Below are 16,416 nucleotides of genomic sequence, written 5' to 3'. Positions count from 1 at the left end.
TATGGCTGAGTAATATTCCATTGTATATATGTGACACATCTTCTTTATCCATTCATCTGGCGATGGACACTTAGGTTGTTTCCATCTCTGGGCTATTGTAAATAGAGCTGCAATGAACATTTTGGTACATGACTCTTTTTGAATTTTGGTTTTCTCAGGGTATATGCCCAGTAGTGGGATTGCTGGGTCATATATGGTAGTTCTATTTGTAGTTTTTTAAGGAACCTCCATACTGTTCTCCATAGTGGCTGAACCAATTCACATTCCCACCAGCAGTGCAAGAGTGTTCCCTTTTCTCCATACCCTCTCCAGCATTTATTGTTTCTAGATATTTTGATGATGGCCATTCTGACTGGTGTGAGATGATATCTCATTGTAGTTTTGATTTTCATTTCTCTAATGATTAATGATGTTGAGCATTCTTTCATGTGTTTGTTGGCAGTCTGTATATCTTCTTTGGAGAAATGTCTATTTAGGTCTTCTGCCCATTTTTGGATTGGGTTGTTTGTTTTTTTGTTATTGAGCTGCATGAGCTGCTTATAAATTTTGGAGATTAATCCTTTGTCAGTTGCTTCATTTGCAAATATTTTCTCCCATTCTGAGGGTTGTCTTTGGGTCTTGATTATGATTTCCTTTGCTGTGCAAAAGCTTTGAAGTTTCATTAGGTCCCATTTGTTTATTTTTGTTTTTATTTCCATTACTCTAGGAGGTGGGTCAAAAAGGAGCTTGCTGTAATTTCTGTCATAGAGTGTTCTGCCTATGTTTTCCTCTAAGAGTTTGATAGTTTCTGGCCTTACATTTAGGTCCTTAATCCATTTTGAGCTTATTTTTGTGTATGGTGTTAGGGAGTAATATAATCTCATACTTTTACATGTACCTGCCGAGTATTCCCAGCACCACTTACTGAAGAGGCTGTTGCTCTCTGCACTGTACATTCCTGCCTCCTTTACCAAAGATAAGGTGACCATATGTGCATGGATTTATCTCTGGGCTTTTGATCCTGTTCCATTGATCTATATTCCTGTTTTTGTGCCAGTACCATACTGTCTTGATTACTGTAGCTTTGTAGTATAGTCTGAAGTCGGGGAGCCTGATTCCTCCAGCTCCGTTTTTTGTTCTCAAGATTGCTTTGGCTATTCGGAGTCTTTTGTCTTTCCATACAAACTGTGAAATTTTTTGTTCTAGTTCTGTGAAAAACGCCAGTGGTACTTTGATAGGGATTGCATTGAATCTGTAGATTGCTTTGGGTAGTAGAGTCATTTTCACAATGTTGATTCTTCCAATCCAAGAACATGGTATATCTCTCCAGCTATTTGTATCATCTTTAATTTCTTTCATCAGTGTCTTATAATTTTCTGCATACAGGTCTTTTGTCTCCTTAGGTAGGTTTATTCCTAGATATTTGTTGCAATGGTAAATGGGAGTGTTTTCTTGATTTCACTTTCAGATTTTTCATTATTAGTGTATAGGAATGCCAGAGATTTCTATGCATTCATTTTGTATCCTGCTACTTTACCAGATTCACTGATTAGCTCTAGTAGTTTTCTGGTAGAATCTTTAGGATTCTCTATGTATAGTATCATGTCATCTGCAGACAGTGACAGCTTTACTTCTTCTTTTCTGATTTGGATTCCTTTTATTTCCTTTTCTTCTCTGATTGCTGTGGCTAAAACTTGTAAAACTATGTTGAATAAGAGTGGTGAGAGTGGGCAACCTTGTCTTGTTCCTGATCTTAGTGGAAATGCTTTCAGTTTTTCACCATTGAGGACAATGTTGGCTGTGGGTTTGTCATATGTGGCCTTTATTACGTTGAGGAACGTTTCCTCTATGCCTACTCTCTGCAGGGTTTTTATCATAAATGGGTGTTGAATTTTGTTGAAAGTTTTCTCTGCATCTATTGAGATGATCATATGGTTTTTCTCTTTCAGTTTGTTAATATGGTGTATCATGTTGATTGATTTGTGTATATTGAAGAATCCTTGCATTCCTGGAATAAACCCCACTTGATCATGATGGATGATCCTTTTAATGTGCTGTTGGATTCTGTTTGCTAGTATTTTGTTGACGATTTTTGCATCTATGTTCATCAGTGATATTGGCCTGTAGTTTTCTTTCTTTGTGACATCCTTGTCTGGTTTTGGTATCAAGGTGATGGTGGCCTCGTAGAATGAGTTTGGGAGTGTTCCCCCCTCAGCTATATTTTGGAAGAGTTTGAGAAGGATAGGTGTTAGCTCTTCTCTAAATGTTTGATAGAATTTGCCTGTGAAGCCATCTGGTCCTGGGCTTTTGTTTGTTGGAAGATTTTTAATCACAGTTTCAATTTCAGTGTTTGTGATTGGTCTGTTCATGTTTTCTATTTCTTCCTGATTCAGTCATGGCAGGTTGTGCATTTCTAAGAATTTGTCCATTTCTTCCAGGTTGTCCATTTTATTGGCATAGAGTTGCTTATAGTAATCTCTCATGATCTTTTGTATTTCTGCAGTGTCAGTTGTTACTTCTCCTTTTTCATTTCTAATTCTATTTATTTGAGTCTTCTCCCTTTTTTTCTTGATGAGTCTGGCTAATAGTTTATCAATTTTGTTTATCTTCTCAAAGAACCAGCTTTTAGTTTTATGGATCTTTGCTATCGTTTCCTTCATTTCTTTTTCATTTATTTCTGATCTGATCTTTATGATTTCTTTCCTTCTGCTAACTTTGGGGTTTTTTTGTTCTTCTTTCTCTAACTGCTTTACATGCAAGGTTAGCTTGTTTATTTGAGATGTTTCCTGTTTCTTAAGGTAGGATTGTATTGCTATAAACTTCCCTCTTAGAACTGTTTTTGCTGCATCCCATAGGTTTTGGGTCGTCGTGTCTCCATTGTCATTTGTTTCTAGGTATTTTTTTATTTCCTCTGATTTCTTCAGTGATCACTTTGTTTTTAAGTAGTGTATTGTTTAGCATCCATGTGTTTGTGTTTTTTACAGATCTTTTCCTGTAATTGATATCTAGCCTCATAGCACTGTGGTCGGAAAAGATACTTGATACTATTTCAATTTTCTTAAATTTACCAAGGCTTGATTTGTGACCCAAGATATGATCTATCCTGGAGAATGTTTCATGTGCACTTGAGAAAAATGTGTATTCTGTTGTTTTTGGATGGAATGTCCTATAAATATCAATTAAGTCCATCTTGTTTAATGTATCATTTAAAGTTTGTGTTTCCTTATTTATTTTCATTTTGGATGATCTGTCCATTGGTGAAAGTGGGGTGGTGAAGTCCCCTACTATGAATGTGTTACTGTCGATTTCCCCTTTTACGGCTGTTAGTATTTGCCTTATGTATTGAGGTGCTCGTATGTTGGGTGCATAAATATTTACAATTGTTATATATTCTTCTTTGATTGATCCCTTGATCATTATGTAGTGTCCTTCTTTGTCTCTTGTAATAGTCTTTATTTTAAAGTCTATTTTGTCTGATATGAGAATTGCTACTCCAGCTTTATTTTGGTTTCCATTTGCATGGAATATCTTTTTCTATCCCCTCACTTTCAGTCTGTATGTGTCTCTAGATCTGAAGTGGGTCTCTTGTAGACAGCATATATATGGGTCTTGTTTTTGTATCCATTCACCCAATATGTGTCTTTTGGTTGGAGCATTTAGTCCATTTACATTTAAGGTAGTTATCGCTATGTATGTTCCTATTCCCATTTTCTTAATAGTTTTGGGTTCGTTATTGTAGATCTTTTCCTTCTCTTGTGTTTCTTGCCTAAAGAAGATCCTTTAGCATTTGTTGTAAAGCTGGTTTGGTGGTGCTGAACTCTCTAAGCTTTTGCTTGTCTGTAAAGGTTTTAATTTCTCCATGAAATCTGAATGAGATCCTTGCTGGGTAGAGTAATCTTAGTTACAGGTTTTTCTCCTTCATCACTTTAAATATGTCCTGCCAGTCCCTTCTGGCTTGTAGAGTTTCTGCTGAAAGGTCAGCTGTTAACCTTACGGGGATTCCCTTGTGTGTTATTTGTTGTTTTTCCCTTGCTGCTTTTAATATGTTTTCCTTGTATTTAATTTTTGAAAGTTTGATTAATATGTGTCTTGGCGTATTTCTCCTTGGATTTATCCTGTATGGGACTCTCTGTGCTTCCTGGACTTGATTAAGTATTTCCCTTCCCGTATTAGGGAAGTTTTCAACTATTATCTCTTCAAATATTCTCTCAGTCCCTTTCTTTTTCTCTTCTTCTTCTGGAACCCCTATAATTCAAATGTTGGTGCGTTTAATGTTGTCTCAGATGTCTCTGAGACTGTTCTCAGTTCTTTTCATTCCTTTTTCTTTATTCCGCTCTGCAGTAGTTATTTCCACTATTTTATCTTCCAGGTCACTTATCTGTTCTTCTGCCTCAGTTATTCTGCTCTTGATCCCTTTTAGAGTATTTTTAATTTCATTTATTGTGTTGTTCATCGTTGCTTGTTTCATCTTTAGTTCTTCTAGGTCCTTGTTAAATGTTTCTTGCATTTTGTCTATTCTATTTCCAAGACTTTGGATTATCTTTACTATCAGTATTCTGAATTCTTTTTCAGGTAGACTGCCTATTTCCTCTTCATTTGTTAGGTCTGGTGGGTTTTTATCTTGCTCCTTCATCTGCTGTGTGTTTTTCTGTCTTCTCATTTTGCTTATCTTACTGTTTTCGGCACTCCATTTTGCAGGCTGTAGGTTCGTAGTTCCCGTTGTTTTTGGTGTCTGTCTCCAGTGGCTAAAGTTGGTTCAGTGGGTTGTGTAGGCTTCCTGGTGGAGGGGACTAGTGCCTGTGTTCTGGTGGATGAGGTGGATCTTGTCTTTCTGGTGGGCAGGTCCGTGTCTGGTGGTGTGTTTTGGGGTGTCTGTGGACTTATTATGATTTTAGGCAGCCTCTCTGCTAATGGGTGGGGTTGTGTTCCTGTCTTGCTAGTTGTTTGGCATAGGGTGTCCAGCACTGTAGCTTGCTAGTCATTTAGTGAAGCTGGGTGCTGGTGTTGAGATGGAGACCTATGGGAGATTTCTGCCGTTTGATATTATGTGGAGCTAGGAGGTCTCTTGTGGACCAGTGTCCTGAAGTTGGCTCTCCCACCTCAGAGGCACAGCACTGACTCCTGGCTGCAGCACCAAGAGCCTTTCTTCCACACAGCTCAGAATAAAAGGGAGGAAAAAGTAGAAAGAAAGAAAGGAAGGGAGGGAGGAAGTAAGGAAGGAGGGAGGGAAGGAAGGAAAGAAAGAAAGAAGGTAAAGTAAAATAAAATAAAGGAAGATAAAATAAAGTAAAGGTATTAAAGTAAAAAATAATTATTAATAAAAAAATTCATTTTTAAAGAAAAATACGAAAAACAAGGGACGGATAGAACCCTAGGACAAATGGTGGAAGCAAAGCTATACAGAGAAAATCTCACACAGAAGCACAGACATACACAAAATAGGAAAAGGGGAAAAAATCATAAATCTTGCTCTCAAAGTCCACCTCCTCAATTTGGGATGATTCGTTGTCTATTCATGTATTCCACAGATGCAGGGTACATCAAGTTGATTGTGGAGCTTTAATCCGCTGCTTGTGAGGCTGCTGGGAGAGAGTTCTCTTTCTCTTCTTTGTTCTCACAGCTCCCCGGGCTCAGTTTTGGATTTGGCCCCGCCTCTATATGTAGGTCACTGGAGGGCGTCCGTTCTTTGCCGCTTCGGGGACCCTGGCTCACTCAGTTGGTGGGGTCGGAGTGATACGGAGTGCCGGGCGAGCCTGCGGCGGCAGAGACCGGCGTGACATTGCACCAGCATGAGGCGCGCCGTGCGTTTTCCCCGGGAAGTTGTCCGTGGGTCCCGGGACCCTGGCAGTGGCGGGCTGCACAGGCTCCCTCGAAGGGGGGTGTGGATAGTGACCTGTGCTCGCACACAGGCTTCTTGGTGGCGGCAGCAGCAGCCTTAGCGTCTCATGCCCGTCTCTGGGGTCTGCGCTTGTAGCCGCGGGTCGCGCCTGTCTCTGGAGCTCCTTTAAGCAGCGCTCTTAATCCCCTCTCCTCGTGCAGCAGGAAACTAAGAGGGAAGAAAAAGTCTCTTGCCTCTTCGGCAGCTCCAGACTTTTCCCCGGACTCCTTCCCGGCTAGCCGTGCTTCCCTAACCCCCTGCAGGCTGTGTTCACGTCTCCAGCCCTAGTCCTCTCCCTGTGCTCCGACCAAAGCCCGAGCCTCACCTCCCAGCCCCGTCTGCCCCGGCGGTTGAGCAGACAAGCTCCTCGGGCTGGTGAGTGCCCGTCGGCACCGATCATCTGTGCGGGAATCTCTCCGCTTTGCCGTCCGTACCCCTGTTGCTGTGCTCTCTTCCGCAGCCCCGAAGCTTCCCCCTCCGCCACCCGCAGTCTCCTACCACGAAGAGTCTTCCTAGTGTGTGGAAACCTTTCCTCCCTCTCAGCTCCCTCCCACTGGTGCAGGTCCCGTCCCTATCCTTTTGTCTCTGTTTATTCTTTTTTCTTTTGCCTTACCCAGGTACGTGGGCACTTTCTTGCCTTTTGGGAGGTCTGAGGTCTTCTGCCAGCGTTCAGTAGGTGTTCTGTAGAAGTTGTTCCACGTGTAGATGTATTTCTGGTGTATCTGTGGAGAGGAAGGTGATCTCCACGTCTTACTCTTCTGCCATGTTCCCCAGCTCCACCTATTTTTAATTTTTTTGAGGAACCTCCATACTGTTTTCTATACTGACTGCACCAATTTACATTCCCACCAACAGTGCACAAGGGTTCCCTTTTGTCCACAGCCTTGCCAACACTTGTCATTTCCAATCTTCTGTATAATAGCCATTCCGACAGTTGTGAGGTGATTATCTTATAGTGGTTTTGATTTGCATTTCTCTGATGGTTTGTGATGTTAAGAACCTTTTCATGTACCTGTTGACCATTTGTATGTCTTCTTTGAAAAAAATGTCTTCTCAAGCCCATTTTTTGAATGAGATTCTTTGGTTTTTGCTATTGTGTGAATTCCTTGAATATTTTGGTTTTTTAAATTTATTTATTTATTTATGGCTGCATTGGGTGTTCGTTGCTGCGTGTGGGCTTTTCTCTAGTTGTGGTGAGCGGGGGCTACTCTTCATTGTGGTGCGCAGGCTTCTCATTGCGGTGGCTTCTCTTGTTGCAGAGCACGGGCTCTAGGCATGTGGGCTTCAGTTGTTGTGGCACGCAGGCTCAGTAGCTGTGGCTTTCGGGCTCTAGAGTGCAGGCTCAGTAGTTGTGCATGGGCTTAGTTGCTCTACAGTATGTGGCATCTTCCCTGACCAGTGCTTCAACCCGTGTCCCCTGCATTGGCAGGCGGATTCTTAACCACCGCGCCACCAGGGAAGCCCCCTTGAATATTTTAGAACTTACCAGATATATGGTTTGCAAATATTTTCTCCCATTCAGTAGGTTGTCTTTTTATTTTGTTGATGGTTTCCTTTTGTGTGCAGGAGCTTTTTAGTTTGATGTAGTCCCACTTGTTTGTTTTTGCTTTTGTTGCCTTTGCTTTCGGTGTCACACACAAAAAATCATTGCCAAGAGCAGTGTCAACACTTCATCTTGGCCAGGAGGCCCAGATTACAGTTAAGTCCCCTGCATACAAACGCATTCCGTTCTGAGAGCACGTTCATAAGTCCAATTTGTAAGTCCAACAAAGTTAGCCTAGGTACCCAACCAACACAATCGGCTATATAGTACTGTACTGTAATAGGTTTATAATACTTTTCACACAAATAATACATAACAAACACAAAAAATAAAGAAAACATTTTAAATCTTACAGTACAGTACCTTGAAGAGTACAGTAGTATAGTACAAGAAGAGTATAGTACAAGAAGTACAAGAAGAGTTAGTGACTGGAGGAGGGAGAGGAGATGGGAGATGGTAGAGCTGAAGGATTGTCAGCAGTGGGAGACGTAGGGCAAGCTGCAGTTTCACTCATGCCTGACGTTGATGGCACAGGTTCTGGTTCCTTGTTGGATTCAACTCTCTCTACCCTCTTGAAAAAACAATCCAGTGATGTCTGGGTAGTAGCTCTTTTTTTCTCATCATAGATGGCATGGTAGCACTGGATTGCATTTTGAAGAGCTGCTGCAACCTTTGTGTACCGTTCTACGTTAGGGTCCTATGCCTGAAAAACTTATCAGTGCCTCCTTAAATAAAGAAAATCCGCTTGCCATTTCCTGCGTCGTGAATCTCTTCGGTTCTTCAGTTACTTCTTCCTCTTGTCCCTCTTGGTCCTTTCTCTGGGCCTCCAATTCCATCAGATCTTCATTAGTAGACTCCTCGTGTTGTACAGCAAAGGGTTCAATGAAGTCGTCCTCTTGCAGATCTAGCTTGAAATAACGATACTTTATAGTATTACTGTACTCTATACAGTACTGTACAGTAAAGTACACAAAAGCACAACCACTTGTAGAGGATGCATGCACATGACAATGTACGCCAGACACATGAACTAACTTACGTGATTGGACACGCGAATGCACGTTTGCATCTTTGAAAGCTCGCAACTTGAAGATTTGTGTGTAGGGAACTTACTGTATTGGGAGCCAGTAATTTAGAAGCTGCCTACCACACCTAGTGTCAAACTTCACTAGTATGTAATTTCAAGTACAAAGGTAATCACGCGGTATAGGTGAAGGCAGGAAGAGGTCTGGGACCTCCATTACAGCTCCACAGGTGCATTCTTGCCACATCAGGGTGTGCTGTGGCCCAGATTAATCTCAGAGTCTCTAAGTGATATATGAGGTTTATCATTTACACCGATGGGCCACTGGTATAGTTACAAAGCTGATCCCAGAGACCTACTCCTTAAATGCATAGACTGTAAACAAACCTGGTACATCGTCTTAGTATCTCATAGATGAGGACTCTCATGCTAGCAGAGCTACCATGTTTGTTTCCTAGGAGGCTTGTCATTGGTATGTTTATGAGGAGGTTTGACTATATCACTTGTTTTTTTGGCCAGGGTAGCTTCTTCCCTGCCCCCTTCTGCACCTCCACAGTGAATGATGGGTTGTGGCTTAGCCATTCACTTCCTAACACATAGCTGGGTGAATATGAATGAACTCATTTAGCCTTTATAATAACCTTATGAGAGAGGTCTTCTTATTAAAAAACTGTTTCTCAGAGATTGTGAGGTAAAATGTGTCTAAGATCACTCAGGAAGTACCATGGCTGGGGTTTATACTTGGGTCTTTCTGACTCTACAGCTCATGTTCTTGTCAGTGTGCCCCAAACTAGCCGTTTTCATTTAATGAAGTCTAGTGGCCGTTGCTTCCATGCAGGGCTTCTAGAATGTATGAAAGGCAGGTACTTGGAGAAGGAAAGTAGATATTTCTATTTAAGTTTGCTGCCATTCATGGTCATGAGGATAAACTAAAAATATATGCATTTTCCTTCTTTATTTGGACTATGAGAGACAGATATCCCATAGTTGATCAAACACTGTCCTTAAAAGTCAAGAAGTTTAGGTTTGGACATGGCTCTGATGGCTGTGTACCCTTTGAACTTGTGTTCTTAACCTCTTTAAGCCTCAGTTTCTTCTCTTGTAAAATGGGATTGATCATATCTCTCAGGTTCCTAAAAGTATAATTTTAGGTAGTATCAGTACCACTTTTGTATAGGTTTTCTTTTTCTTTTTAATCTATTAAAACTTTAGTCTTTTTCAAAAAAAAATTCTTTTCTGGGGACAGAGTTGACAGACTTTAATGATTTCTACCCTTACCCTGTGAACTTCATAAATCCTTATACTTACTCAGTTTGCTAGAAGCTTTCCATGCAACGCATGTTAGCCAGCTTGGCTTCTTTCCAGTTATTTTATGGTGAACCTCATTTGTCAAACTGTTGAGCCTATGTGGTATACCTGTTTGTATTTCTAAGATCTTAGGCTGCAGATGACTTCATCTTTCCTGGAATATTTCCCAGTCTGTCTTTTTCTTTTTTAAATCTAGTGTAGTATCTTTAGATCCTGGAATAAGCTCTGCTTTGTACCACGTTGTGCAGGAGGAGCAGAACAATTGGACTCTGATTCTTATGGCTGTCTGTCTGCCTCTGTATGGCTGACTGCACTGTCCTCCCACAGTGATAGGAACTCTTGGGGCTGGTTGCCACAGGTAAGGCTAAGGCATAGGGAGAATAGAAGCAGACACAGGGCGGGGACAAAAGAGAGAAGGGCTGTGGAATAGCAGAGTGTGACCAACAGTTGTCTCCATTTCTCCACCTCTTGATCATACTTGTATTGTGAACAATGACTAGTATATTAATACAGTCACAGGTGTAGAATTAAGGTCCTAAAGGGACCTAGATCATCTCACTCAAACTGTATAATTTATAAATAAGAAAATGCAATATATAGTGATAAAATGACTCATTATCCAAGTTTATAAAGCTAATGAATAGTAGAAGGGCTGGGACTTGAAATCAGTTCTGTTGATTCCAAATCCAGTATTTCATCTGCTAGTGCAACATCTAGTGGTTTATTTGCATTTTTTCACCCACCAAATATTTAGTCACCAGCTTTTAGGTACATACGATATATGTTAGGTCTGAAAGTCAAATTCATACATGTTAATTTAATGGTCAAGATGAGAGAATACACTCATATTGGTAGTACTAGGATGTGTTAAACAAGGTAAGAGTTAGATGTAGATTTTTAAAGCTTATAAAGTTTTTACTAACTTGTGTTTTATTACAAAAGAAATGCTTATTTATTATACAAATTTGAGACAATGGGCGAAACAGTTAAACCGCCCAAATTCTACCACCTAGAAAAATTTCTTTTTTGTGTATGTTTGTATATATATATTTTTAAATTGCAAAAGTCGAATCCTTCTAAACATTCTTTAATAACCTGATTGATAACCTAGAGAACCAGGCTGGGAGAACTCAGAGTGGCAGTTGTGAACACTGTCAGATCCTGCTGCAGCAGTTGTTGAAGGTAGGAGTGAGCAAGATTTAAGGGCCATTTAAAGACTCAACTAGAATGGAGTTTGTGTTGAGGAATCTGAATTGGAGGATTAATGGTTCTTGGGTAGAAGGCAAACTATTGCCAGAATGGCAAGGCCTTTTTCCCTTCCTCTGGCCATATTGTTTCAAGGTTATTTCATTGGAAGAATTACCATTGGGATCCAAGAGTCAGTGGTTTGGATCTCTTAATTTAGCTAGAGATACAAGTGAGCTGTAGGGTGTAGAAGTAAGTTTCCTGATATCAGACAGTTACGGTCAATCTATTGAGGATCCTTCTTTCCGGACAGAATCCTGCTATAGTTGAAAAGGAGTATGGAAGTGAAAGTGTAGTCATCAGCTGATTATTTATTTATTTAGGCCAATTTCTTGGCCTTTCAGGAACTTTTTTATTTGCTTCCTCTATTGGTTGCTTGCTTTTAAGATTGGCAAATTAATGTAAAATGAAGCTTATCATAAATTCTGAAGAGTTACATAAATGTAACTGATGGTATTAACACTGATGGTAAAAATGAGACTTTTTGTTTTGTTTCAGATGCAGGGCTTTTTTTCTTTTTGATGCCTACAGTGTTTCTTAAAATAATCTGTCTAAATATATAGAACTTTAAAATGTAGGTCTTATGAAGAACATTTATTTCTCTATGCATATATTTAGCCTTGGGTCTTGGATATTGCTTTGGAAGTATAAAAGCTAGCTCATGGGTAAATAGATTATTCTTGTAAGCATTTTTTAAAAAGGGGGGCAAATGTGCTTATGCTTTTTTAAAAGTGCTTTTCTTTTTGAAATAAAAGCTTACTGGAAAATTTTGGGTGTTGGTATGTGGGAGATAATTTGTGCTTTACATTGTTTCTGGGAAAAGATGTGTGTGATGTAAAATAGGTAAAATAACCAGTGATGATCTTTATTAAAAGATGCTTGCTTTGTGGGATTCGACTTTGGACATGTTTTTCCATTTTCCTTTGGGAATCTTTTTCTTCTAAATTTCAGTGTTGCAGTCTGTCTTAACCTTAGCCTTTTATGTGTATATTCTGTTAGGTATATTCTGTTAAACGTTTGAATATGGCCCCTTTGTGACTTTACTCGTGCCTTATCCTCCTAGATTGTCCCTGGATGCATGAATGGGTAGATAAGATAGATGTAGATGGTTAGACTTATTTTTGCTTATGAGTCAGTCTGAAGATTGAGATCTTCATTGGATTCCCTTTTGATATCCTAGAGATTTCTCTTTACCCCTTTGCTACAACTCTGGCCTAAGTAGACTTTGGAAGCCTTTTTATTTTCTTTCTCCATCTCTGAATTTGGATGTGGAATGTTAGAAGCGTTTGTTATCCTTCAACCCACTCATCTCCCTTATTCCTAATTGTTTTTCTTTGTACCCATGAAATAAGCTTTTTTACTTACGAAGGTAACTGATTTTACTTCAAGAGTCGGGCTGCTTTGAGGGTATTTGGTAAGTGCATACATAGTGAGTCAGTATTAACTGATCTGTGTCCTCTTTGACCTTCACCCTGTCCTTGGTAAAATTTTAGAATTTCAGTAGTTGTGATGTCTCTCAGATATCTTGTTTGTTCAGGTACCTCACTACTTCATAGACTAATAATTTCTGCTCACAGTTAGTTTAGTCCAACATTGCTTAGGGGAAATGCTTTAAATTCATATTTCTTCATAGTAAATTAAGATGAAACATTTCAGTCATACTAGTCTGTATTAAAATACAGAGAAGAAGTTTTTCAGTTGTGAAACAGATTCTTTGTAAAAGGAGTAAATGTATGCTTAATTACTTTCATCTCCCTGTTTAATACACAAGCATTTAGAAAACATGGAATAAACAAACAAGCACAAAGTAGACAAAACTACCCACTGGACTCTCTCAAATGCTGTTTTCCCCGTGGAAAACTTGACTCTCCCCTAACAGTTGACTAATTCCTAATTGTTCTTTAAATCTCAGTTCTTAGATGTCATTTTCTCAGGGCAGTTTTTTTTCTTTTTTTTTTTTTAAACTCCTAGAGCACATTGTGTAGAGCTCTGTGTTATGTGTTCTTGTAGCTTCCCATATGTCTACTGTAGCAGTCATATCACTTTGTTGTTATTACAGGTTTTATGTCTATTCCTAATAGTCTGTAAGCTCTGTGACAGCCAGAACTGTATCTGTTTTATCACTCTATTTCAGTGCCTGGTATATAGTAGCCCCTTAATTTTTTTAAATTTATGAATTAACTTTAACCTTTTAATACTTTTGATGTTTTATTTCATACTTTTCTATGTGTCTGGGTACACATAAAAATATATAAACACATACTTTTGTAATGCTATTACACTGGAGTTTTTTTACCCTTCTGTGTAGGAATAAAATTTTGAAATCAACATGTGAGGTAAAAATTGCTCTTCAGTCTTTGGATTGACAGTAAGTCAACAAAGTCAGTTTCCCTCCAGTGTACAGTGATAAAGGTCTGCTTATATACAGTGGTAGTTGGTCTCTCTAGAGACTTAACCAAGGTCCTCTAAAACCAGACTCTCATGTACCTTCCAGCAATCTTTCCTGCTGTGCACTTACATACACTGGCTTCGGTTGAATTTCTCCTATCTTTAGTTTACTTTGTGTTTGTCTTGTATTTTCTGGTTCCCGCTCCTTTGTTCATGCCATTTTTCCTCTTTGGAATACCTTAGCTTTTCCCTTTCTATCCATTTTTAAGGCCCACCTCAAATTCCATCTGCTGTGACATGTTTCTCTTTTTCTCTGGCTAACCCTTAGTGTCCTCCTTTCACTTCTGAGTTCATGGCGCTTTATTGCCAGTGGTTATCCTTTGACACTTGGTGATTTACCATTTTGGGACTGTTTTTTGAGTCTCTTGCTTTTGTGTGAGTTTGTCTTTTCTGGTAACCATATTGTTGGATCACTGAAGGCAGGGATATTCATCTTCTATTTATTCGTGTTCTTCACAATTTATACCTGGCACAAAGTTTCTTAGTAAATAGTTTATTTGATTAATTATAAAAATTTATTTGCCCCTCATATTTATAGCATGAACCCTGAAGAGAATTCTTTGTCTTTAAGAAATTTCTACAAATACCTGATTCTATTCTGTCTTACTGCTTTCATGTAATATCTAAGGTGTCCAGGAAATCTGTATATAAGTAGCACAAGAAGCTTAAGTAACTATGGGGTGCCTTATGGCCCACTTACATAGAAATTTTTGATGGTGCACCTATATACTAGGTGAAGGAAGAGAAATCATGGATTAGAGGTAGTAAGTTTTTCAGCAGAGCAGAGATCCATTCCTCATAACTGATGCCTCTGAACTCTGAACCGTGTTATTCCCAAGGTAGAAGAAAAATTTCCAGGAAGATGATTAGATTTCCTTAATGTATCGGGAGCCATGTTTATTAAATGATTAATTTTATTACATCAGTCTTGTGACTTGAATGAGAAATTGTCTCCTTGCTATAGGTAGACCGTTATTTAAGAAATTCTTCTTAATTGATTTGTCTCTTCTACTGTGGTATAGCCTAAAAATCAATGGGAATTGTAACTAGTGATGAATTTTGAAAAAGGTGTTCAAGAGCCCTAGTTTTCTGTTGTCACAGATGTTAAAAAAAATGGTATTCCTCATATTTACTAATTTGGTGAACCTGCTTTCTTGTTACCTGTTCATCAAACTGTTAAAATGTAAAGTGCAGATTGCATTAATGTGGAAGGGATTTTGTTTGATTTTTGTTTAGGTACAAAGAGGATGGTGAAGCTTTATTAATTTTGCTTCCCTCAGAAGAAAAAGGGATGGTGCAGCAGCTTCTTCAGAAGAAAGTGCCTGTGAAGGAAATCAAGTAAGAACTATTTGCTGTCTTGATATTATTGTTAGAAAAATGAAGGCATGAAATTATTATGCCTGATTATGTATACCTAATTCCCTCCTCCCTCTAAGCTTTTTTGCTGTATGATTTTGGACTTTTTGTTTGCTTTGTTTTTAACAACTTTTTTAGAAGACTGTCATCGGAGAAAACAAGATGAAAAAGAGACCTTGTTAGCATCAGGAGGCATTGATGGTTGAAAGAATTAAACCTCTTGGCTGAACTTATTTTTGGGGTTGTCTGTCTATTTCAGAGGATTGTCCTCTCCTGTCATTGAAGATGTTTAGATTGAGTGTCAGCAGAATTGATTGTAGTCTCACTTATATTGGGGCCCTTGAAACACCCTGCTTTCATTTGGAGGAAAGTAACTTGGGAGGGTGGTTAGATGTGGTGGAGGAGTGGATAAGAGTTTAGATGAAACAAGATTGGGTGTGAGTTGATAATTGTTGAGGCTGAGTGAAAGTTTTCTACCTTTGTATATTTTGATGTTTTCTGTAATTAAAAAAAGTCAAAAACACCTCATCTGCCACCACCTATTACCACTCCAGCTTTTCAGGAACAAAATTGTTCAGTCTAAAATCAGGGAAACAAGTGGAATTTCCTTTGTGAAACCTAGAATAGATGCTTGTAAGAATTACATTCTTTCCTGTAATTTTCATTCTAAACCCGGGCAGATTTAAGTAACCATTCTATTATGTTATGCCTGATTTCTAGATAAGGAAAACAATATTTATATCCTTGGCTACTTGTTTATTATTTGACTTTTGTTTTATGGTATTTGACTAAAAACGGAAATTGTATAAAAATGACGTTTGCTTTCATTTATTCCATTTCATAGATGATCCACCTCCCACAAGAGGCTACTTTCTATCCTTAAAGACTTAAGAAGTGAACATTGCTAATTGTGGTGCTAACCTAATCTTTCAGTCACTCAGCATGGGTTGTTTAGAGAAAATGTCAATTTTACATTTTTTTCCTGCATTATTCAAAATATGCGGAGTCACATTTCTGTCTAGTGTAATTTCAGTCTAATCTGGGTCATAGATGAGAAATAATGTTATAGATTTTAAAAATACTGAGGAAAATAGAAAATACTGTGTACTGTTTTCAGTTTCTAAAATTGAGATGTCTTAGTTTAATCTTTATCTTTTTGTTACAAAAGAATCAATCCAGAAAAACTTACAGACATTCAGAAAAAATTGGAATCGCTTTTAGCTCAAGATCAAGATTTAAAAGAAAGAGCTCAAAGGGTAAGTCATTTTTGAATTTGATACCTTCAGTGGAATAGAGCATATAATAAAGTTACGTGGTATCATTTTCTACTACTTCTAAGTTGCATAGTTATGCTTCAGATATTCAGGTAGTATAAAGTTCAGGTAAGTTTAACTTATTCTTTAACTTTGAAAAAATTATGTATTTCTTTCTTTTTTAAAAAAATTTTTTTGGCTGCACCACGTGGCATGTGGGATCTTGGTTCCCCAACCAGGGGATTGAACCTGTGTCCCTTGCAGTGGAAGCGTGGAGTCTTAACCACTGGACCACCAGGGAAGTCCTAAAAGTCTATATTTCTTATAGTAACTTGGAAAAATGTCTATTATTTGTCCATAGTCTTGTCAGACATATAGAAAA

The 16,416-nt window shown here is 38.6% G+C and overlaps 1 protein-coding gene across 1 annotated transcript in view; it reads left to right on the top strand.

The window, feature by feature from the left end:
- Positions 1–16,416, top strand: part of DDX10 (DEAD-box helicase 10) — a 302,126-nt gene that overhangs the window by 34,361 nt on the left and 251,349 nt on the right. The window contains 2 exon segments of the mRNA XM_032641374.1: positions 14,662–14,763; positions 15,950–16,037. Of these exon segments, the coding sequence (XP_032497265.1) occupies positions 14,662–14,763; positions 15,950–16,037 (190 nt within the window).

The sequence above is a fragment of the Phocoena sinus genome, chromosome 8 (genome assembly GCF_008692025.1).
Source record: "Phocoena sinus isolate mPhoSin1 chromosome 8, mPhoSin1.pri, whole genome shotgun sequence".
Lineage (NCBI taxonomy): Eukaryota > Metazoa > Chordata > Mammalia > Artiodactyla > Phocoenidae > Phocoena > Phocoena sinus.
This window is presented reverse-complemented; position numbering and strand designations above follow the sequence as displayed.